Below are 25,301 nucleotides of genomic sequence, written 5' to 3'. Positions count from 1 at the left end.
TTGACATGATTCTGTGGTCTCCTTCCCTCTCCCTTTTAAAAAAATATTAAGCATTATGATTGGCAGAGAAGGGAAGAAAAAAAAAAACGACGTGTTAAGTCGGATGGAAAACTCTGACATGGGAAAGTTAAAATCAAAAAATTAATCTGCAAATTAAAATGATAAAAGAAGGTAATAAAGAACCAAATTCAATGTTTGCTGCTAAGCTAAGAGCATTTACAAGAGAGATTCTCTGATTCCTCATCCAGTTTCCTTGTGTTTAAAGATGTGCTGCTAGAAGCAGCCTTGTTTGTTCCAGCATTAGCTACAGAAAAAAAGAAGAGTAAAATTAAACGTATAAGTCTGGCAACCTCTTATAACTTAGCTCATTACTCTGATATCAAGGAATACATTATTTGAAAATGGACAATACACATCAGCAAAGCAGAGAATCATTTCACAACGATCATAAGCATACAGCTACTATCTTTCATTGTGCAGAATTTGAAAGTTTCAAAATAACATGGAGAAATATCATCTAAACAATATTATTGCCAAAAAATAAAATCTTAAGCAATGGTACATAACAAATATACTCAATCGAATAAACAAAATTCTTGAATTGATTGCCAGACAAAACACTTCCACATGAACTCTCAACAAGCTAAAAGTATAAATCTTCTTACTTGTATCAACAATGAGGGCATAATGATCCTGCGGGCATATGGTGTTATTCAGAAAAATAATAGTATTTTTAAAAGACAAATACATGTGAGATTTCATGAGGATGTAAAGTTAGGACTTCAACAGTAGGATGAGGAAAAGCTGATAACAAAATTGAAGAGCTAACAGTAAACATGACATTCCCACAAATGAAGATGAAAAGATTTTGGGGCTAAAGATGAAAAAAAAAATAGGAGAAATGTTGTGAACTCTCTTCAATCAAATGTTTACAATACAGAACAACAATTTCCCATTATATCCAATACAAACTTCATTTTCTTAAATGGATTGGAAGACAGGAGTAACCCAAGTCAAAAGTACCTGGAAAAACGAATCGACATATAAAAATGGAATCCAACTCCTCCTTTGGAAGAACAACCAACTTCAATGCAGAAAATTTATAACAACCAGAATGATTTTTTTTTTTTTTTAATTTCAGCAGCGTGAAAGAGAGGGCCAGCTGGGAAAGAGAGAGAACCGGGCCGACTGCAAGACAAGATAGTTTGTGGATGGAAATCCAAGGAGGCGGCTTACTTATGAGCAAAGAGGGAAGTCCCCTCGCCTATCAACCAGAGAAAAGTGTCTGCCCACAAGGTTTTTACGAAATCCTGTTTCGATACGAGACTCATCCCCTTTCGGCAATAATCAGAAACTGCCTTTAAACTCTTAACTAGTTCTGGGCTAACCAGCTTTCCCTTTATTTTAGAGGAGAGAAAGCCTATGCCTTTGCATTTGGGTAGCCATTGTCCTTCATGATTAAACATAACACTTTGAATGAATTTGAATGTTCGCAAGCAGTTGAATCTCAAAATTGTCTACTTTTGATTGGGTAGGGAAAAATTTACTCCTGAAATTCAATCTCGTTGTGCTGCTCTTGGTCAAATCTTTTGCCCCACTCGATACCCATAAACTGAAGGAAATGTTAAGAGAAGTAAACCAATATTAATATTGTTGCGGCCAATCGCCTCGTCGCCCGATCGCCGGGAAGCGTGCACCTGCAAAAGGAAGTCCGCACTGACCGGAGGCGGCTCCGGCGGGGACCCTCCGACGGTCAAGTCAGAGAGGTGACTGGGCAACAGTGAAATGCAGACAGAGAGCTCTGAGAAGGAGAGAGGGAGAGGGAGAGAGAGGAGCGAGCCTGCGTATGTGGGAGAGACGGGCGGATCGATCCCTTGCACTGTTGCCTTCCCCGGTATATATAGTGGAGCACGGTATGGCGCCATCATTAATGGCGCGGACAAGTGAGGAACTGTCAACTCACTGTAGGCTGTCAGAGCCGCCGTGAAAATGTCATGTCGCCGTGTAGCCGTCTAATCACCAGGGTTGACCCGGCTCTCGGCGGGACAATGCCCCTAGGTAACTGTGCCGCATGTCCGTGTCAGAGCTGACAACGTCTGGCGGCCGTACGACGGTTGGTGGAGTCGGCCGACCCAGGGTCGGTGGCCAGCAGAGTGGCGTCGGACTCCTCCGTCGGTCGGCGAGCTTCATGTGGGTCGGCTACCGGACCTCTGGGTTTAGTCGGTCGGGAATGGACCGTGGAACGGCCGCAGTTAGCCGCTGATGGCGTCCGTCGGCCTGTCGCCCGACTTACGATCGGCCAGTCAGAGTCGTCCGTCGGGCCGTTGGTTAGTCGGTCGGGCTGCCAGCCGGTCGGGCCCTCCGATAGTCGGTCGGGTGGTCGGGCCGCCAGCCGGTCGGGCCCTCCGATAGTCGGTCGGTCGGTCGGGCCGCCAGCCGGTCGGGCCCTCCGATAGTCGGTCGGTCGGTCGGTGGGTATCCTCCAACAGTTGCCCCCCTCCACTCCTAAGTCGGGTGGAGAGCTGGCCGATGCCTTCATTCGGGTAGCAAGGCCGGACGACTGGGAGTGGATTTGTCGCATGTGCAGATCCGACCGTACCGCCGGCTGATCCGTTGCCAGACACCTCACGAATCCCAAGTGATCCGAACGTCTAGTCGATGCCGGAAGTCGCGCCGGCGTCAGGTGTCAGACGCCACGTCTTGTCGTTGTCAGTCGTCACGTCGGTGCCAGAAGATCGGATGCCGGACGATACGGCGTCAGTCGATCGGATATTCGGCGCCGATCGCGGGTGGAGCGTCCCATCGGGAACGTGGACCGGCGCGGGCGGCCGACTGCGGAGCCAACCCCCGCGCGCCGCGTGTCATGGTGGTTGGCCGGCGTCCGCTCCGGCATTTAATGAGGGCGGTGCGGGCGTCCCGGGACGAAGCGCGCCGAATCCTCGGCCAACCGGCGGGCGCCACGCGTCGCGCATCTGGAGGTCTTTGGTCGGCGCGGAAGGATCTCGGCCGTCGGTCGGCCCTATATATATAGGACCTCCCGGACCCTGACCCACTTTTGCCACATTTCGCTGGGGAAACTCTGTCCGGGCGATTTTTCAGTCGTCGCGGGCAGAGCTCTTCTTCGCCTGCGGAGGGTCCATCCGGATCCGGTTCGTGGTCCTCCTTCCTCTTCTTCCTTCCTTTCTTCTCTTTCGGTCCCTGCATAATGACCAGGAAACTGACTCAGGGAGCTCGGTCGGGGAACCCGACCGACGACACCCGATCGGCTCCGAAAGATGAGGCCTCCTCGCTTTCGGGGCCGAACGTCGATCAGCTTCGGGAGCACTATCGCATCCCGGAGCAGTTTCGGCTCTCTGCTCCAGGGGCCGGCGGTCGGGTGAACGACCCTCCGCCTGGTGACCTGGCGCTGTATGTCGAAGACCTTCGCGCGGGTCTTCGGCTCCCGATTCCGGAGTTCGTCCGGAATCTACTTGATTACTACGGACTCTGTCCGGCGCAACTGGCGCCGAACTCTGTCCGGCTAATCATTTCTTTCGCGCTGTTGTGTTAGCTCTTGCCGACCAACCCTCGCGTTTCCCTCTTCCGGGCATTTTTTGTGCTCCGACCCCACCCTAAAGCCCGAGGGTGGTGGCTCTTCAACCCCCGGAAGGGTCTTGCCTTCATAACCGGTCTTCCATCGTCCATTCATGGATGGAAGAACCAGTTTTTCTTTGTTTCCTCTTCCTCCTCTTGGGGCTTTCCTTCTCGCTGGGGTGTACCCCGAACTGAGGCCAACGACAACAGTCGGGTCGACGTGGACGACCGGGAGGACTTCCACCGACTCAAAGATATGTCGGTCCCGAAGCAGAGGGAGCTTGTTACCGAGCAAGCTCTCTATGATGCCGGCCTGAGTCTGGTCCCCCGAATAGGTATCGCCCGATCCCCTAGCTTTTCTTCTTGTTCGGCTTTAGGGTAGTTCTGGTCCGGCCTTTGACACTGGTCGGTTTTGCAGGGACACCGCCGAGGATGAGGCCGACCGATGCCGAAATTCGTCAATTTGCCGCCGCGAGGAAGAGGCCAGCGCCGGGGGCAGGCCCTTCGCGCCCTTCTAAGAGACCAGCCCCAGTCCCGCCGACCGTGGAAGCGTCGGCGACCGAGGGGTCGGAGCCGATCATAGCCCTCGCGGCTCCGACCGTCCGAGTCGAGGAGAGGCCGACCGAGGAAGTGGCCGAAGGAGTGTCGGCGGTTTCGCCGCCGCGGGTGGAGCTGGATGTCGTTCGGGAAGCCGAACATCGTCCGGAGGCGTCCGCTGGCGCAACAGGGGGCGCCGGGTCGAACTCCAGCGTCCCATCGCTGCCAGCCCCGTCGGTCGGGGCAGCTGATCGGGGGAAAGCCCCGATGGAGCCCTCGGAGGAGGAGAGATCAATGCCCCCCAGCGCATACTACCCTGAGGGTGCGTCGGCCTTGGCCGACCACAACCTTGCGAGGAGGTTGTGCCAGGGGATCCTCCTCCCTACCGACGTTCAGTCGTTGCGGTCTCGGCAAGTGACCGAAATGCTGTCGCGGTTCTACCCGACAATGGTGGAGGTAAGCTTCGCGTCACCTTTTTCCTTAGAAAAATTTTTGCTTGCCACATAATTCTGACAAAGCTTTTTCCGTCGGCAGCTGATCTTCACCATGTCCGAGTTGGAGGCCGGATACCGAAGGTTCGGCGACGTTCGGGCAGCCTTCAAGGAAAGGTCGGCGGCGGCCGAGGCCGAAAGAGGGAGGCTGGTCGACCAACTGCAGGAGTCGGTCGACCAGGAGGCCAAGTTGACGGACGAGGTCTCCCGGCTTATGGCCGAACTAAAGTCGGCCAAGAAGGAGGCCAAGCACAAAGGTCGGGTCGTGCGTCGTCTTCGACGCGAACGGGACGCTGCCACCTCCGAACTCCAAGGGGAACGCGAGCAACTTCGGGCCAGCCTGGGGAAGCTCGCGGAAACCGAAGAGGATTTGTCCATCGCCCAAATCGACGCCGAAATTGCTAGGGCCGAGGCGGAGTTGGCGAGGGAGGAGCTGGCCCATACTGAGGACGAGGTACGGTCGGCGAGGGAGTCGGCCGATCGTGCGGTTGAGGACTTCCGGGCCTCCGACCGGTACAAGGAGGAGATGCTCGAGTCGGGCTTCGCCTCCTACCGGGTCGGGTTCGAGGACGGTCGGGACGCCGTCCATGCCTTGTACCCGGAGGTGGACGTCAGCCGCGTCGTCCCGCCGTTCGCCGAAGAGGAGGGAACCGAAGAGGAGGCCGACCATCAGTCGGGAGGCGTCATCCCAGCGGAGGAAGCCGTCCCGGAGCAGGAGCCGACCGAAGGTCCCTTGCCGACTGAAGGACATCCTTCTGCCGTCGACCCAGCGCCGCTCATAGTCGAGACGCCGATCCTTCCCGATCCTCCGTCGGTCGAAGAGATCGATCAGGACGGGTGATCGGCCCTGCCGACCATCTTTATTTTTGTCTTTTTTGAAAATACATGTAATCGGGCTTCGGCCCGACTTTGTAATGTTTTTTGATCAATGAATGAGATTGTCTTCTCTTTTGCTTCTTGTTTGTAATGTTTCTTATCGCTGTAATGTCGAACCCTAGTCGCCAACTTAGAGAAGTCGCCCACTCGGGTAAGTCGGTAGGACTTAACCGGCTTGCACAGCTCCGAAGTAGCTTGTGTCCCGACTTTAGGTCGGTTTCCAAAAATTGTAGTCGCCGTTCGGGCGCATCTGTCAAGTAGGGAGCCGACCGAACCTAGTGGAGGTTCGGCGGCCGGACCTCCGTAGATGCACTTAGTCGGTCATCATCCGGCGCAGTGTCGGGGGTATGATAGTAAGTCGGGTCCCCATGCTCTTGCGTCGGGTTTCGTGTCTTTTGACAGACGGTGGCAAGCCGAGTGTCGTTCAGCCGGCCGTAGGTCGGTCGGCGAGTAGTGGGTGCGACTAAGGTCGCGTCATATGATAGACGGTGGTAAGCCGAATATCCCTCGACCGGCCGTAGCCTGGTCGGAAGTCGCGGCAATAGCCGCGTGGGCTTTTAGCCTTTCTTCGGTCGGGGCCCGATCGGCCAGTCGGCCGATGGATTCTGCCCGAAAATTCGACCGTAGAAGGAGTATGAACTTCCGTCATCGTAGATGCGTCGGTCCGTGTATGGGGCCGATGTGTCGTCGGCGTCAGGTCCGCGTCGATGCGTCGGGGCTAAGCGCCGATCAGTAGTCGAAGAATTAGAACTCCGATTTTTCAAACTGAACTTGTATTCCGATGATTGAATTACAGAATTCACTGGTAATACAGCTTCAAGTTGTCGGCGTTCCAAGTCCGGGGAATGGTTTTTCCCTCAAGGGTTTCCAGCCGATAGGCTCTCGGCCCGAAGGTGTCAGCAACCTTGTAGGGTCCTTCCCAGTTGGGAGCCATCTTCCCTTGGTCCAAGGGCTTCGACACCTCCGCCTTCCTCAAGACTAGGTCGCCAGGTTTAAAGAGCTTTGGTCTGACCTTGGCGTTGTAGTACCGGGCGACCCTCTGTCGGTATGAGGCCATTCGGATTTGAGCCTCATCTCGCAGTTCGGGGAGGAGGTCTAGGTCGGCCCTCCGGCTTTCGGAGTTGTCCGGCTCGCGGTACTGCTCGACCCTTGAAGATGGCAGGCCAATCTCGAGCGGGATCATAGCTTCTGTCCCGTAGGCCAAACTGAACGGCGACTCCCCGGTCGGGACACGGGGGGTCGTTCGGTAAGCCCATAGGACGGAGCCCAGCTCGTCGACCCAGAGACCTTTGGCTTCGTTCAGTCGGGTCTTGAGTCCATGGAGCAGGGTTCGGTTCGTCACTTCAACCTCGCCGTTGGACTGTGGGTGCCCGACTGAAGTTAGTCGATAACGGATGTGGAATCTGGCGCAGAAATCCTTGAAGTCTTGGTTGTCGAATTGCCGTCCGTTGTCGGTGATGATGGTGTGCGGCAATCCGAACCTGAAGATGATGGATTTTTGGACGAAGTCCTCCATCTTCCGCTCGGTGATCTGTGCCAAGGGCTCGGCCTCGACCCACTTCGTGAAGTAGTCGATGGCGACAACGATGAACTTCCTTTGGCCCGACGCCGGTGGGAAGGGGCCGAGAATATCGACTCCCCACTGAGCGAAGGGCCACGGAGCGACAATGGGAGCGATTTGGCTGGCCGGTTGGTGCTGAATATTGGCATACTTCTGGCATGGCTCGCACCTTCGGACCAACTCTGCCGCATCCTTCCTCATGGTCGGCCAATAGTAGCCCTGTCGTAAGACCTTGAAGGCTAAGGACTTGCCCCCCAAGTGATTCCCACAAATTCCTTCGTGAACCTCTCGGAGGGCGTAGTCAGTGTCGGTCGGTCCCAAGCACCTGAGCAGAGGGAGGGAGAACGACCTCTTGTAGAGTCGACCGTCCATGATCACATATTGCGACGCCGACCATCGGAGTCGCTTGGCCTCCGCGGGATCTTCGGGACTGGTCCCGTCGGTCAGGTACCGAACGATCGGGTCCATCCAACTTGGTTCGGACGTTAGCTGCTGCACTTCTTCGACCCAATCGATGCTCGGCTGCTGGAGGTTTTCGACAAACGTCCGACCCAAAGAATCATAGGCCGACGTTGCCAATCTGGAGAGAGCGTCGGCACGGGCGTTCTCCGTCCTGGGGATGTGGGAGATCTCGAAATGCTCGAGGCGGGCCACGAGATCCTTCACCTTCTGAAGATACTTGATCATGGTCGGATCTCGCGCCTCGAAGTCGCCCTTGACCTGCCCCACGATCAGCTGAGAGTCGGAGAATGCTCGAAGGCTGTCGACGCCCAGTTCCTTCGCCATCCTCAAGCCCGCGAGGAGTGCCTCGTATTCGGCTTGATTGTTGGAGGCCTTAAAGTCGAACCGGAGGGCGTATTCGGTGACGACCCCATCCGAATTCGTGAGCAGGAGCCCGGCTCCGCTTCCCTGAGCGTTGGAGGCTCCGTCGATGTGAAGTACCCAGGTGGAGATCGGGTCTGGCTCAGAGACCGAATCTCGTCCCGGGCCTTCAGCTCCCGACCTTCGGTCGGTCGTCGGGCATTCAGCGATGAAATCGGCCAAGACCTGAGCCTTCAAGGCAGGCCTCGGTCGGTACTGAATGTCGAACTCGCTAAGCTTCATTGCCCACTTAGCGAGTCGTCCGGATGTGTCGGGTCGGCGCAGTACGGCCCTCAGGGGCCGGTTGGTGAGTACCACGATGGCGTGGGCCTGGAAGTATGGTCGGAGCCGTTGCGCGGAGACGGTCAGGGCGAAAACCATCTTTTCCGTCTCCGAGTATCTGGCTTCGGCGCCGTGGAGCACTTTGCTGGTGTAGTAGATGGGCTGATGGGTTCGGCACTCGTTTTCCCGAACGAGCACCGAACTGATCGCCTCAGAAGATGTGGCCAAGTAGAGATACAAGGTCTCCCCGACCTGCGGCTTTACGAGCAGCGGCGGGGAAGCCAGGTACTTTTTCAGGTCTTCGAAGGCCTGTTCGCACTCATCCGACCAAGAGAAACCGTTCGCCTGGCGCAGGGTCTTGAAGAACGGGAGGCACCTTTCAGCTGATCGGGAAATGAATCGGCTAAGAGCGACGATTCTTCCGTTCAGCTGTTGGACCTCCTTCTTGGTGTTCGGAATGACGCATGTCGAGGATCGCCTTAATCTTCTCAGGGTTGGCCTCGATCCCTCTCTGAGAAACGAGGAATCCGAGGAACTTCCCCGAGGTCACCCCGAAGGCGCATTTGGTCGGGTTGAGCTTCATTCGGTGTCGTCGAAGGGTGCGGAAGGTCTCCTCGAGGTCCTGAACATGGTCCGGGATCTGCGTGCTTTTCACCAGCATGTCGTCCACATACACTTCCATGTTGCGGCCGATTTGGTCTTTGAAGACCTTATTGACGAGTCGCTGGTAGGTGGCACCGGCGTTCTTCAATCCGAAGGGCATCACCCTGTAGCAGTAGAGGCCCTTGGGAGTTACGAACGCGGTGTGCTCCTCGTCTTCAGGCGCCATCCGGATCTGATTGTACCCGGCGAAGGCGTCCATGAAGCTGAGCAGTCGAAATCCGGACGTCGCATCCACCAGCTGGTCGATCTTCGGGAGTGGAAAGCTATCCTTCGGGCATGCTCGGTTGAGGTCGGTGTAGTCGATGCAGATCCTCCACTTCCCGTTGGCTTTCTTGACCATGACGACATTGGCGAGCCAATCGGGATACGTGGATTCCCGAATGAAGCCCGCTTCGAGCAGCTTGTCCACTTCTCGTCGATGGCCTTCTGCCTTTCTGGGGCGAAGGACCTTTTCTTCTGCCTCACCGGTTTCATCGTCGGGTCGATGTTGAGTCGGTGAGTCATTGTTTCCGGAGGGATGCCCGACATATCTGCTGCCGACCATGCGAATATGTCGGCGTTGGCCGTCAGCAGCTCCGTCAGTCGGTGGCGTTCGGCGTCGGGCAATCGAGACCCGACCCAAACTTTTCTGTCGGGATTTTCTCCTATCGGGATCGCCTCGAGCTGCTCGGCCGGCGAACCCCGCTCTTCCTCCTCCCGTTGATCCAGTTTGTCGATTGTCAGGGGATCCTTTGTCTCGTCGCTTTGGGCGGAGATTTGGAAGCATCGTCGGGCGAGCTGTTGATCTCCGCGCATCTCCCCGACTCCGTTTTTGGTCGGGAATCGAACAAGGAGATGGTACGTCGAGACGACCGCCCTGAGGGCGTTCAATCCGGGTCGCCCGAGTATGGCGTTGTAGGCCGAAGGAACTTGGACGACCGCGAAAATGAGGGAGACTGTGCTTTGCCGTGGTTCGGTACCGACCGTCACGGGCAGGGTGATTTCTCCTTCTGTCGTGACGGTTCTCCGGCAAAGCCGATCAAGGGCGTGGAGACCCCACTAAGTCGATCGTCGGTAGTCGCATTCGGGAGAAGGTCGAGTAAAACAAAACATTTGTCGAACTTCCATTATCAACAAAAATTCGTTTTACATCGTAATTGGCTATTGTCGCCGACACAACAACAGCGTCGTCGTGGGGAGTCTGGATGCCCCGAACGTCGTCTTCCGCGAAGGTGATTACGTCGTCGGTCGTGGCTTTTTCATCGGCTCCCCCCTGTAGACGTCCCCGATCCCAGCCGCTTGGAGATCATGTTGATGACTCCAGCCGTCGGCTGGTTAGTCGGCGCCTCTTCAGTCGGCTGGGGCGTCGATCGGCAGTCGGTCGGGTCGGCGGACCCTTTCGAAATTTGCCGAGATACCCCCGGCGGATGAGATTTTCGATCTCATCCTTCAACTGGATGCATCGCTCGGTGTCGTGGCCGTGGCTCCGATGGAACCGGCAGTACTTCCGATGGTCGAGGCCCTTTGCCTTCAGAGGCGGAGGCCGTCGCAGGTATTCTTCCCCTTCGATCTCCATCAAGATCTGCGCACGGGAGCGGAGAGAGGAGTGTAGGAGTCATACCTGGGACGCAACGACCTCGGAGTCTGTCGGCGGGGTGATTTTTGGATCTGTCGGGGTGGAGAAAGCCGACTATTGGCCGGGGGCCTGCTTGGTTCGGCGGGCTCCCGACCCTTTCTTCGCTTCTCCTTCGGACCCCTGGGCTCGACCAATCGTCGGTCGGACGCTCCTTCGTCCGCGCGCATATACTTGTATGCGCGCTCCAGTAGCTCGGCGTATGTTCGGGGGAGGGTCTTGTCCAGAGAATAAGTAAATCGGGACGACCTCAGGCCCCGCTTCATGGCTGAAACCGCCATGTCTTCGTTGAGGTCCCGGACCTCGAGCGTGGCCGCGTTGAATCGCGCCACGAAGTGTCGGAGCGTCTCGTTTTCCCCCTGCTTGAGGGAGAAAAGGCTATCCGACGTTCGCGGCGGCTTTCGGCTAGTGCTGAAATGGGCCACGAACGAGTGCTCGAGCTGCGCGAAGGAATGGATACTACCCGATCGGAGACCGGAGTACCAAGCCCTGGCAGCCTTGCGAAGTGTGGCGGGGAAGCCGATGCAAAAAAGAGCGTCGGTTGCCCCTTGAATTGTCATGAGAGCTTTATAGCTCTCGAGGTGGTCGACTGGGTCGGTGGAGCCGTCGTATGGCTCCACGTTCGGCATTTTGAACCGACTGGGAATCGGCTCATCGAGGACCAGTCGAGAGAGAGGCTGGGCGGTCTGGAAGTCGACGTCGTTCGAAGACTTCTGGCCGTCCATCTGCAGTTGGGCGAGTCGGCGGTCGATCTCCTCGAACCGTCGCTCGTAGTCGTCCGCTCGTCGATGCTGGGAGACCCCGGGAGTGGAGCCTCCGGAGGACTCTGAAAGAGAGGCCGACGGTGTGCGCGGCCGCTTTTCCTTCCTCGCCCGTTCCAACGGGGAAGGAGAGGGCCGCTGGGACCGTCGGTCGTCGCGCCGAGGTCGCCCCTCCTCCTCTCCGTGGGAGCGCTGTTGGAGCGCTCGCTGGAGGCGACAGGGGTCGGCGCGGCGTCGCGGCTGCTCCTGGAAGGCATAGGTCGGGCCGCCGGTTGTTGCTGGAGGCTTTTGACTGCGTCGGTCAGTACGGTCATCTGCCGTACGATGGCCGCAATCTGGGCCTCCGTAGTCACTGCAGGGCGCGGAGAGCTAGGCTCCGCCGCCGGTGGGGGCGGGGAGGCTTCTTCCCGGCGGGAAGAACGCCTTGCCGACCCAGTGATTCTCGATCGTTGAGCTCTTGTCTTTGTCATGCTGTCCCCCTACCTGGCGCGCCAATCTGTTGCGGCCAATCGCCTCGTCGCCCGATCGCCGGGAAGCGTGCACCTGCAAAAGGAAGTCCGCACTGACTGGAGGCGGCTCCGGCGGGGACCCTCCGACGGTCAAGTCAGAGAGGTGACTGGGCAACAGTGAAATGCAGACAGAGAGCTCTGAGAAGGAGAGAGGGAGAGGGAGAGAGAGGAGCGAGCCTGCGTATGTGGGAGAGACGGGCGGATCGATCCCTTGCACTGTTGCCTTCCCCGGTATATATAGTGGAGCACGGTATGGCGCCATCATTAATGGCGCGGACAAGTGAGGAACTGTCAACTCACTGTAGGCTGTCAGAGCCGCCGTGAAAATGTCATGTCGCCGTGTAGCCGTCTAATCACCAGGGTTGACCCGGCTCTCGGCGGGACAATGCCCCTAGGTAACTGTGCCGCATGTCCGTGTCAGAGCTGACAACGTCTGGCGGCCGTACGGCGGTTGGTGGAGTCGGCCGACCCAGGGTCGGTGGCCAGCAGAGTGGCGTCGGACTCCTCCGTCGGTCGGCGAGCTTCATGTGGGTCGGCTACCGGACCTCTGGGTTTAGTCGGTCGGGAATGGACCGTGGAACGGCCGCAGTTAGCCGCTGATGGCGTCCGTCGGCCTGTCGCCCGACTTACGATCGGCCAGTCAGAGTCGTCCGTCGGGCCGTTGGTTAGTCGGTCGGGCCTGCCAGCCGGTCGGGGCCCTCCGATAGTCGGTCGGTGGGTCGGGCCGCCCAGCCGGTCGGGCCCTCCGATAGTCGGTCGGTCGGTCGGTGGGTATCCCCCAACAGTGGAATTATGGATAGACTATTCCATTTCTAGAGCCAGTTCAATCATGTGAAAAAAAAAATGTAAAGCCGGTTTAAATGTTCAGTTCTGTTTCCAATATATGTGGGATCTTGAAATCATGTTAATTTCTACAGTGACCCTGGATCTCCACTCACCCTTTGCAATGGTGGCTTACTTTGATAAATATGGATTTAGATGTTTCTCGCGCTACCATCTCTCATTATATTGATGCCTCTTGAAATTGGAATACGAAAAAGTTGACTAATTTATTCTCCACTGAGTTGGTGCATCAGATTCGAGGAATCCCTCTTCCTTGCTCATAAGGTGATAATATTTTAGTCTGAGGTTCTTCCAAGCTTCCTCATGTATCGCTTAAAGATATATCTTCTTCTTCTTCTTAAATGCATGTGCATGAATATACTCATTTGTTTAATCTAATTTAAAAACTTTCCATGCAGCCTCGTGTATGATACTTTTGGTGGCAATTAATTTGGGGCCGCTTGCCTACTAAGCAATATCTTGCTCACTACAACATCATTCCTGCTCATCATCATTTTTTGTGATCTGTGTCCGAATGTTATAGAAGATTGTGAGCACATATTTATAAATTGTTCTTTTGCTTATCAAGTCTGGTCTTATATTAATCAAATGAAGCAAATACCATGCTTATTTCATTCTTTGATTGATTTATTCGATTACATGACCAATAAGGATAATTCTTTTGAGAATAAAAAATTTGTTGCTTGTACCACTTGGCTTATCTGGCATGAGAGAAACAACCGTATATTTGAACATACTTTGTTGAATGATTTTGAAAGGCACCCGTCCAAGTACTAGGGTAGTCTTAATTTTCATTCTGCTCTATAGAGTGGATCTAGTAGTGTCTCTTAGCTACCCGCTCCCTATGGGTATATTAAAATTAACTTTGATGGTTCTCTTCATTCTAATAAGGTTTGCTGCTTACGTGATTAGAGATCATTCAGCTCAATTTTTACAAGCATGAGGAAAAAAATTATAAAATGTCACCGTCTTTTTTGCTGAGATGATTGCTGTTTGACCAGGTATGTGTGCTGCTATAACTCAATTTCACGCTGCTCATATAGTTTTGGAAGATGACTCTATCACTATTATACATTGGAGTCAAAATTTTTCAAAACCCAAAATATCATCATTTTTATTTTCTGCAGGATATTTGGAATTGGAGGGCAACCCGTTGAAGATTTCATAATGCAGCATATCTATCGAGAGGGGAACGTGGTAGCATACTACTTAGCCAACAAGGCTAGGGATGCTGATTTTCGGTGAAATAATATAAATGACGTAGATCCAAGCGGTTTAAACTCTTCAAGCGGTTTAAACCTTCTTCAAGCGGATAGCTGTGGAGCTGTCTTCCCAAGGAAGCATTAAGTATCACATAGGCTTACTACTCAGCAGGAACCAATCCAATGGGGACTATTGCTAAATTGAGCCCATAATAATACTGTCCATAAAATGCATCCAATATGTATGAGCTGCCGTATGACAAGGCACTGGCTGCATTTCTTTTTGATAGCCGAAAGAGACAAGCGATAAATTTCTCAGGTTTAAACCATTTTCCTAATGTTCATTCGGAGGCACACTCCCATCGTAAATGCAAACACTAATCATGACACTAGCTGGCGACCACTCTATGTCAGTATCCTATACCATTCTTGAGTATTTTATGCTGGGAATGCCAAGAAAACCAAGTTTTTAGGCATTACATGCGTTTTATTGATCAATTATAATGCTAAGCCCAACGCCTGACTTTTTTTACTAGAAGAAAAATGTCATTGCACTCAACTAGGTGAACCTAGATAGGATGGAATCTATTGCCATGAATCTCCGATGAGATGGTCGGCCATAGGCCAAAGTGTTGTGCCTGATTGTTGGATGGTAGGAAACCTGCAAAATAAAGTCTGATCATTGAAAGTTATCCGACGAAAGACCCTTTGATGTTTAAGCCAGCCAGAGAAAAGGAACAGTAAAAAGAATCAAAGTGCGAGAGCTAAGAATTTAGCTCAAAAAATTTTATCTGATCTCTCAGTTTACCACTTTATATAGGGTAAAGAGTATCATTACCATGTAACTTCTGCGCCCTAAAATTTGAGAGTTGGCATTATTGCCCTTAATGGGTGGTTCCTCCTTAGCTATCATTAAAATCAAGTAATGGATGATCAATTGGAAGTTGTTATGCCCCACGATCCCTCGAATGTGGATGATCAATTTTCACGTTGGGTAACTGTCATTCGACCTCTATTTTCTCAGAGTCGAGATAGTCGAAAAAAATTCGAGTAAGTATTTAGCTGAATGTTGGCAGTATATCGGGCTTAGTTGGCTTAAACCTGACTTAATCTTAATTGATCAAATCAGACTTAGTCTTAATCGGTCATCGTCGATTGAATTTTGAGTTAGATCGTCGGTTGGGAACAAAATCAGTATGGTCTTTTTAATCAACTGCATGTTAATCGTGGAGAGATGAGAATTACACTTAGTTGATTGAGCGATGAGGATTTACCCAACATTTGCCTCTCAATTTTCGAGTTCGATGTTGTAGCGTAAACAGACGAGAAGAGTTAATTGGTGCTTCAATCCAAGTTGTTTCCTTCAATGAATTTCATTTATTATTATCTCAAAAAATGACATCCAACCATTTTGTCGTTTCGTGAAGCGGACAGACATTTTATTATTTTGCAAAATGTGCGGTGGCTTTGTCGTCTCACAAGACATGTAGCAATTAATGCTATGGATCGCCCAAAGCAGGCTTCCATAATAATTATGGAAGACCGGGCGATAGAGTAATAAGTTTTGAGCGGTCCAAGTTAGCACATGTCAGTCGATTACTTGCTTAATCGGTCTTCATGCGGATTTGATTAACTTGGTAGGATCAAAGCGACAATGCATTGAAAAATCGATGAATAATCAGCTGAGATTGCAGTCATGTGTTAGAATCTTTGATAATGGTAGAATTTTTTATGTTGATGGCAGTCGTCAGGCATGTCTATAAATAAGGGATCTTGTTTCTTTGAGACCTTCTGATTTTAGGATTTTTGTCACTAGTTCCATTTTTTTTGCATTGGTCTTCCCTGTTTCAGCCTTAGCTGTGTGTAGGATTCATTCTCTTTGGAGTGCTTTAAGCTTCATCATTGTCGACTTCTTCATCATCGTCGATGTATTGCTGAGGTCAATTCTTTCTTCCATTTCTTTCTTTTTCAATTTCTTAAGATTTCTCTTAGGAGGTTTTAGGAATATCTTCATCCAGAAGGGGGTTTGGAAATGAAAATATTGTGAAAGATCGAGGTTCTTGAACTCTAACTATCCAGAGGGAGACCAAGGATGTTCCTCAGAATGCTACCGAGGATGTTACTTCTTCTCGACAGGATCATCCTGGTTCTCATGAGTTGGATAATTAGCCAACTATCGAGAATCTTTCTGAGCCTCTTTACGAGATGTTTGAATTATTTGAGGCCGACGTTCAATGGCTGAGGGATCATTATCGAATTTCTAGTCGGTATAGATTGTTGACATCCGATGAAGATGGTCGGATTGTTTATCATTTAGATGGCTACATCACCATCTATGAGGAGTTCCTTTGATCGGGGCTCCAATGTCCTTTGCATCCATTCTTCGTCAATGTTTTTGATTTATACGATATAGTTTCCCACCCAACTTGCTCCTAATTCCATCCGAATCCTTTCTTCTTTTGTCGTTCTTTGCCATCTTCTTCGCTTTGAGCTGCGAATTTCTTTTTTTTGGCTCTTTTCATGCTGAAGAAACATCTTTAGAAAAGAGAATGGTGGTTCTTCAGCTCCTACTATCATCATCAATTTATTATCGGACTTTCTTCTTCTATTTATGGATAGAAGAACAAGTTTTTCTATGTCGCTGCCAACCATCCATGGGATTTTAATTGGATCTAGACTACTCCCAATCTCTCCTCAAATAAGAACAAAGTAGTCCTTAAAGAAGATCAGGAGCCGTACGAGTTACTGCTCAGCATCAGAGTTCCTACTCAACGGGAACTTCTAGATGAGCGGTCGCTGTATGATGCTAGGATAAGCTCGGTCAACTCTTTAGGTATACTTCCTCTTGGTTTGGAATTTTTGAGTCTTTCAGTTGGTTTACTTTTCAACTGGAGATTAACTTTTTTTGTTGGCTTGTAGGTATGAAGATTTTGATGGAATCCATCCATCGTGCTGTCGGAGAGAGGTCAGGTTTTGGTCGTGATGGACCTTCTTGGGGACCAACAAAGAAACCTCGAGAAGGATATTTTTTGTAGGTCTCAAGAAGCACACAACCACCGTCGCCACTCCGAACATCTTTGCTAGAGCAGACATCACTTCCACCATTAGTGCTAGTAGTTTTTGTGAACAGGATGATGACATCGTCGTCATTGTCGAAGCCCCGACTAGGCCTACTAGCGTACTTCAAGCCCCATCGATGCAGGGTGATTCGGATGTCAGTCGGGTCATGGTGCTTGAGGACGTCGATCGAGGAAAGGCCCCAATGCCCCCACATTCATAGCTGAGCTTGGCCCTTGGCCCTTTGAACTCTTCGGAAGAGGCATATATTACACTAAGAATGCGCATCAAAGCTATTGATATGGCACTTCGAGATCATCGACTCACCAAAAAGTTAATGAAGATGGTGATGCTCTCTACCAATTGGAAGAAAGAAAGGCCCGTCCAATGGAGAAAATCATACACTAGAAGAAAACAGTATTTTTACGATTGATTTTTTGATCGAATATTTTGATCAAATTTGCGATCGATCTTGCGATCAATTCTTGGACAAATATTAATATAACGATCGATTTAAAATCGATTGCCAAAATTCATGTCAGAAGGCATGCCAAGACTTTGCGATTGATTTTATAATTGATTTATTGAATATAAAAATAAATTTATAAAAAAATATTTTTTTTTATATTTTTACAATCAAAAAATTGGTTGCAAAGTATTTCAATTATTTATTTTTATTTTCAAAAAAAAATTACAACTAATTTTTTGATTGCAAAAAAGATGCAATATGTTGCGATCGAAAAATTGATTGCAAAATTTTTAATTTTTTAAATTATAAAAAAAATTTGCAATCGATTTTTTGATTACAAACATTTTAACAATTTACAATCGATAAATCGATCATAAAAATTTTTAATTATTTTTAAATTTAAATATATTTATGATCAATTTTTTAGTTATAAAATATAAAAAAATTATGATCAAAAAATTGATCGTAAAATTTTTGAATTATATTTTTAATCTATAAAAATTTCATGATCGATTTTTTAGTTGTAAAATTTTTTTTAAAAGTTTGCAAAAGATAAATCAGTTACAAAATATTTTAATTATTTTTTAATTTAAATATATTTATGAATAATTTTTTGGTTGTAAAATATTAAAAAATTTATGACCAAAAAATCGATTGTAAAATTTTTTGAATTATTTTTTAGTCTATAAATAAGTTTGCGATCGATTTTTTGATTGTAAAATATTAAACAATTTAGGATCAAAAAATTGATCTTAAAATTTTTGAGTTATTTTTTTAATCTATAAATAAGTTTGTGAGCAATTTTTCAGTCGTAATTTTTTTTAATATTTTACAACCAAAAAATCAATCATAAATTTAAATTTGAAAAAAATTAATTGATGCCTTTTATTTATTCTAAATGAAATCAAATATTTAAAAATTAAAAAAATAATTTTAAATTATATTATATTTAGAGACTGATTTAGCAATCGATTTATCCTTTTATAACTGACTCTTCCTTCTCCTTCCAATCCTAACCACACCCAAACCCTCTCTTCTCCTCGCCCCCTCCCAGGCCCATCCATGATGGCCCCCTCTCCTCACTGGTGACTGCATTCCCCCCTCCCCTCCTCCCTCCTGCATTGACTCCCTCTGGAACCTTCTCGATCAAGCCCTCCAAAGCTCCTCCCCTTCTCCTTTCATCGAACCTCCTCCCCTTCTCCTTGCCACCACTTGCCGTCGATCTCCACTGTCACTATGCTCCCCATTGTCACCAACGTCAGCCTTCACCGATCTCCCTTAGGTAATCAAGAATCTATCTTTCTTTTATTTTTATTATTTTTTATGTTTTCGCCTAATTTTTCCCATACTTTTCTTTAATTTTTCCTTTGCATTTTCTATACTCAGGAGTCTCGATCAGGTGGGCAGCTCAAGATTTTTTTTTTATTTCTCGCAATGACAGAGGCATCAGAGAGGATGCCATTGTGGGTTCTGAACTCTCCCTATACCTTCATGGATTTTTTTTTATTTATTGCAATGATGGAGGCATCGGAGAGGATGCCGTTGTGGGTTCTGAACTCTCCCTCTACCTCTACAAAAAATGCCAACCACCGGCACTCCCGATACTAAAAAATAAAAATAAAAAATAATATAATATAAAAAAGTATAAAATAAAAATAAAAAATATAAAATAAAAATTAGAGATTGATTTTGCAATTGATTTTATTTTAATAATTTTTAATGAATTTAGCGATCGATTTTGCAATTGATTTTAAAATTTAAAATATTATAAAAAATAAATTATGACTGATTTTATGATCGATTGTTTAAATAAAAAATATTTTAAAAACTTAGCAACCAATTATTTCGATCGATAAATCATTGCAAGATAATTAATAATTTTTTATTTTCGATCGCTAAATCAATCATAAATTTTAATTAATTCTTTTACATTCGATCATAAAATCAGTCGCAAAATGTTTGTCATCAGAGTTTTTGCAACCAATTTGAGTCAGTCACAAAATTGATCGCAAAATAAATTAGCAACCAATTTTTGTTATTTAGCAATCAATTTTATGGTTGCTAAAATCCTATTTTCTTGTAGTGATATCAGGCTCTTATGCGTCATTAGTGTCGATAAGCCTGGATGTCCATTTTCTTGACATTCAATTATCAATTCATTTTTCGAACTGTTGACTTAATGGATTTTTCTCTCTTGTAGTTGGCACATGATGTTACTATTTTGTTTGAGGGATTGATTGATTTCAGACGGATCAACCACCAACTGGAGGATAAGGCTCAAACAGTCAATACTCGAGCTGAAGTAGCTGAGGAACTTCTCCATGCTGCCAAGGGGGGAGAAGAAATATCAAGATAAGATTGTCTTGTTGGAGGCCGAATTAGCTCCTTCTTGGAATAAGGCTGTTGACTTGAAGTCCCAGTTGGGGAAGAAAGAGGAGGAATTGAAGGAGCTAAAGAGGTAGAAAGCCGACTTTGAGAAAGAGAGAGTCGGCAAAAGCCGCCCTCAATGAGGAGAGAGACAAAAGGAGGAACGCCAAGAAGGCCACCCAGGATGTAGAGCAGAAGATGTGGTGAAAATTCGGGCTCAAGAGATTGCTTCTGAGGCATTGGCCAAGTTTCGAGCATCCCAAGAATTCGAGGATAAAATTGCTGAAGGGTGGATCATCACTTATCGAATTGGCTTTGAAGATTGCAAAAGGGTTCTTAGTCATCTTCAATTTAAACTGGACCTGAGCGGATCACGGCCAGATGAGGCTCTTGGTGAGGAAAAGGAAAACAAAGTCCCTGAGAGCAATAAGGAAGCAAGCGACCTAGAAGAACATCCTTGAGCTCTTTGTTTCTCTTTTTGGTTTTTTTTTTTTATCATGTACAAACTTCTTCGAAATGAAATGGACTTCCTTTCAAGTTTCTTTTGTATAATGCCTTTTTTGGTGCTTTGGATGAGTAGTCAGCAATCATGGAATACAATCCCACCAAATGTCTGAGTATGATAGTCGGCAGAGAGATGTAGGAAGCAATGAATAAGATTAATTTAGCAAAAGTTTTCCAAGTCAACTTGTCAGATACTGTAGAATGTCCACTCGAATAAGTTATCAAAACATATTCGATGAGAGAGTTTCTCAAATTTGTCTTGGATCATTTGATCCTTAGTTAATCGATCATAAGCCGACTAACTATGTTTCGGATATTTCAATCCTCAAGTTAGCTAATCGGGTACTAGCTGACTAACCCTTTCATTCATTTGTTAATCGGGTGTTAGCCAAATAATTTTCACCGGATATCAACCAATGATGTAATTATATGGTCGGGTGTCAGTCGACCATGTTATTCAATAAATTGCCAAATAGATGAATTTGTTGGCACAGTGTTGTAGCAAAGAAGTCTTTGATATATTTAAATCAAATAACTTACTGGTAGTACATACATAGATTCTTAATATTTCAAGTCTAAAAAAACTTTCGTACCATCCAAGTTTACGATTTTGTATTCCCATGATCGAAGTACTCCAAAAATTTTATAGGGACCTTCCCAGTTTGGGGACAGTTTTTTTTTGCTCAGTCGGTTTGGAGACTTCAGCTCTTCTGAGGATAAGATTTTCTATTTGAAAAATTTTAGACTTGATCCGAGAGTTGTAATATTAGATGATGTGTTGTTTATATGATGCCATCCTCAGCTGAACTTGTCTCTGAGTTTCATCGAGCAAGTCCAAATCGGCACGTCGCTTATTTGAATTGGTTGGCTTGTCATATTATTCCATCCAAGTTGATGGTAGATCGATTTTCATCGGGATCATGGCTCAATTCTAAATGCTAAGTTGAAAGGAGTTTCTCTGATCAGGATCCAAGGAGTAATTTGGTAAGATCAAAGTATGCTATAGAGTTCGTCAACCCATTGACTTTTGATTGACCCAATCTCATCTTTAGGCCTTGTAATATTATTTTATTGGTCACCTTGGCTTCTCCATTAGATTACGGATGTTCGATCGATGTAAGTTTGTAAATGATCTGATACTTTGCATAAAATTCTTCAAAATTGGTATTGTTAAAATGTTGACTATTATCTGTGATGATTATTCAAGATAGACCAAATCAGCAAATAACCAATTTTTATAGAAAATCTATAATCTTCCTCTCTGTTATTATGCCAAAAGCTCAACTTCCACCCACTTAGTAAAGTAGTCGATGGCGATGATAATGAATTTTCTTCGTCCATTGGTAGGTGGAAAAGGGTCGAGTATATCGACTCTCCACTAGTCAAATAGCCAAGGTGCCAAAATAGACGTGAGATGGCTTGTTGGAAGTCTCTGAATGTTAGTAAAACTTTGACAATGGTCATACTTTTGTACTAAGTCGGCAGCATTCTTTTGCATAGTCAGCTAGTAATATTCTTGTCGGAGTATTTTATAAGACGATGATCTGCCACCTAAGTGATTGTCACAAATACCCTCGTGAACTTCTCTGAGGGTATAATCAGCTTCAGAAGGATGAAGATATTTGAGCAGAGGCAAAGATATCGATTTTTTGTAAAGTTGATCATCAATTAGTACATATTGAGTTGCTAATCATCATATCCAGTGTGCTTCTACATGATTAGTTGGTAAAGTTTCGTTGGTTAAGTACTCGATGAATGGATCGATCTAATTCGGTTCATGATCGATTTGGACTTGATGAATTTTTTTCAATCAATACTCGGATTGTCGAGATGCTCAATAAAAATTTTTTCAGGTTGCTGCAATTGAAGATTGCGAGTCAGGATAGAGAATCTGTACGGACATTCTCTAAGCGAAGAATGTAAAAAATCTTGAAGTAGTCAAGATTCTCTTGGAGAGATCGAAGCTTTTGAAGATACTTTGCCAGTGTTGGATCTCGGGCTTCATATTCTCCTCGAGATTATTCGACCATCAGTTACGAGTCGGTGAAGACTTTTAGTCATTTCATACTGAGGTCCATAGCTACTTTTAGCTTGACTATCAAGGCTTCATATTCGGTCTGATTGTTCGAGGCTTTGAAAGCGAATCGAAGAGCGTACTCGGTGACCATTCCATCATTGTTGGTTAAAATGAGATCCACTCCACAGCCTTATGCATTTGAGTTTCCATCCACATATAAAATTCATGGTAGTTTTGAAGTTTTATCATCGGATTGTTCCTCAATTTCGTCATCGATTGTCATGGTGCACTCACAATGAAGTTGGCTAATATTTGAGCCTTTATCAAGGATCGAGGAATGTAAGAAAGATCGAACTCATCGAGTTCGATCATCCATTTTGCCATTCTTCCTGAAGTGTTTGGTCGCTGCAGCAGAGTCCTCAAAGGAAGGTCGGTTAAGACTGTTATTGAATGAGCCTAAAAATATAGTTGTGATAATCGTAAATATGACCTTTTCGATCCGAGAATATCTTATCTCCACTCCAGGTAAAATCTGACTAATGTGGTAGATAGGTTTGTACACTTTATCGTGTTTTCGGATCAAGACCGAACTTACAGCTTCAAAAGATGTGGCCTAATACATAAGCTTAAATATAGCTTCAAGTCTTTGAAAGCTTTTTGACATTCTTCTATACAAGTAAAGTCTTTCATTTGCCTGAGAGTTTTGAAGAATGGAAGGCATTGCTCTGCCGACTTAGAAATGAATTGGCTGAGAGATGCAATGCACCCGATCAATTTTTGGATGTCTCACCTAGAAGTTGGGGGCTTCATATCCAAAATTATCTTAATTTTCACAAAATTAGCTTCAATACCCCACCTTGTCATCGTGAATCCAAAGAATTTTTCAGAAGTTATTCCGAATGCACACTTAGTCGGATTTAACTTCATTTGGTGCCTTCTCAGGACATCGAAAGCTTCCCTCAAATCGTCGATATGAATAGATGCTTTGTCATTTTTTATAAGTATGTCGTCGATATATACTTCCATATTACAGTTGATTTGATTTTTAAAGATTTTGTTGACCAATTGTTGATATGTCGCTCCAGTATTTTTGAGGTTGAAGGACATGACTTTGTAGTAATACAGATCCTTCTCGATGATAAACGCCGTCTTCTTCTCATCTTCAGGAGCCATCCAGATTTGATGATATCTAAAAAAAGATATCTATAAAACTCAAAGTTGATGATCCGAAGTAGCATCAACTAACTAGTCAATTTTGAATAGTGAAAAGTTATCCTTCAGACAAGCTTTGTTCAGATCGATGTAATCAATGCATATTCTTCATTTGCCATTAGCTTTTTTGACCATCATGATGTTTGCGAGCCAATGTGAGTAGGTCACTTCTTGGATGAAGTCGGTAGCCAGTAACTTGTCAACTTCTTTATCGATGGCCATTTATCGTTCAGGGGCAAAATTTTTTTTCTTCTATCGCACCAGCCTACACTTGGCATTAATATTTAATCAATGAACAATTACATCTGAGGGAATACCTGGCATGTTGAAAGCCGGCCTGGCAAAAATATCAGCATTGTCTCATAGGAAAGTCATTAATTTTTTTTGAAGATCGTTGCTCAATAAGGATCCAACTTGGATGGTCTTAGTTGGGTCCTCCTCCTTAAGGGGTATCGAGATGAGCCATTCAGTGGGTTCTCTCCGACTTTCTTCTTCTCCCTGGTCTAATCTATCGATGGAAAGAGCTTCCATGGGTTTTTTTTTCTTGATCATGATTAAGTAACATTTGGGCTAGCTATTGATTCTCTCGCATTTCGTCAGTTTCATTCCTTGTTGCAAAGTGTACGAGTAGATGGTATATTAAAACCACAGTCCGAAGTATATTCAATCTAGATCATCCCAATATAATGTTGTAGGTCGAAAGAACTCAGACTACAAAAAGTTAAGCCGCATAGTAAACTGTCGAGGTTGTTGTCTGACAGTAACAGAGAGTTCTATTTCTTCCTCCACTTTAATCAAAGTCATCCATAAATTTGACTAAGGGCATATTGATTGGTTTTAATCGATTAGTAAAAAGTTGCATTGGGAAGAAAGCATCATAAAAAAATATATCAGCAAAGCTTTTATTATCAACTAAATATTATTTTACATCATAGTTGGCTATTCTCATGAAAACAATAACAACATCATTATGAAGAGTTTGAACTCCTTGCAAGTCTTTCTCAGAGAAAATGATGGCATCATCTCTCCTAACATTTTGATGAACTTTTTGAGCCTTCAGAAATCATGTTGATCACGCCCGCTGTCGGCTGAGCATGAGTTTCTTCCTCAGGACATGATTGATGTTAAGGATCAGCGGGTAGTTATGCAGGACGATCCTGTAGGTACTTTTCGAGATAACCCCACCTAATCAAAACTTCTATCTTATCTTTCAGCTGGGTACACTGTTCGATGTCATGATCTCAATAGAACCGACAGTATCATTTTTTGTTATGAGATGTTGAAGACATCTTCATTGGTTGGGGCCATCGGAGGTAGCTTTCCCCTTCTACCTCCATGAGAAATCTACGCATGTGGAGCAATAGGGGGGGTGTAAGAGTCGTATCGATAGCCGAAGTTCCTCGACTTCGGACTTGACCAGCGAGGTGGAGCCTTTTTATCAACTCGGGCTTTGCTGGGCCCTGTCGATGTTCCATCCTTCTTCATCTTTTTCTGACCTTTGTCTTTAGATTGACATTGATTAGTTATACTTCTTCGATATGAATATACTTCTGCATGTGCTTGAGGAGTTCAGCATATGTTTGAAGAAGTGTCTTATTTAGAAAAATAAGTAAATCTGAAACTACGTACCCCCTCTTCATAGCCGAAATGGCCCATAGACTAATTGAGGTCACAGACCTCCAACATGGTGGCATTAAAATGTGCCAACATAATCTTTCAATGATTCTCTATCTTGTTTGTTTGATGAAAAAAAGACTGTTAATATTCGTGGCATCCTTCTGTTGATGCTGAAGTGGATCATGAAAAGTTGCTCAAACTGCTCGAAAGATCGGATACTTTTCGATTAAAGTCTAGAATATCAGACTCGAGTAGTTTTTTTAAGAGTAACTGGGAAGACAATGCAA

The 25,301-nt window shown here is 46.7% G+C and overlaps 1 protein-coding gene across 1 annotated transcript in view; it reads right to left on the bottom strand.

Moving 5' to 3' along the window:
* Window positions 1-25,301, bottom strand: part of LOC105047363 (multiprotein-bridging factor 1b) — a 28,070-nt gene continuing 2,769 nt past the window's right edge. The window contains exon 2 of the mRNA XM_010926277.4: window positions 1-304. Coding sequence (XP_010924579.2) covers window positions 207-304 — 98 coding nt within the window. The 3' untranslated portion in view covers window positions 1-206. The remainder of the gene's footprint in view (window positions 305-25,301) is intronic.

The sequence above is a fragment of the Elaeis guineensis genome, chromosome 2 (assembly GCF_000442705.2).
Source record: "Elaeis guineensis isolate ETL-2024a chromosome 2, EG11, whole genome shotgun sequence".
NCBI lineage: Eukaryota > Viridiplantae > Streptophyta > Magnoliopsida > Arecales > Arecaceae > Elaeis > Elaeis guineensis.
Note: the sequence above shows the minus strand (reverse complement) of the source record. Positions and strands in the feature narration are given on the sequence as shown.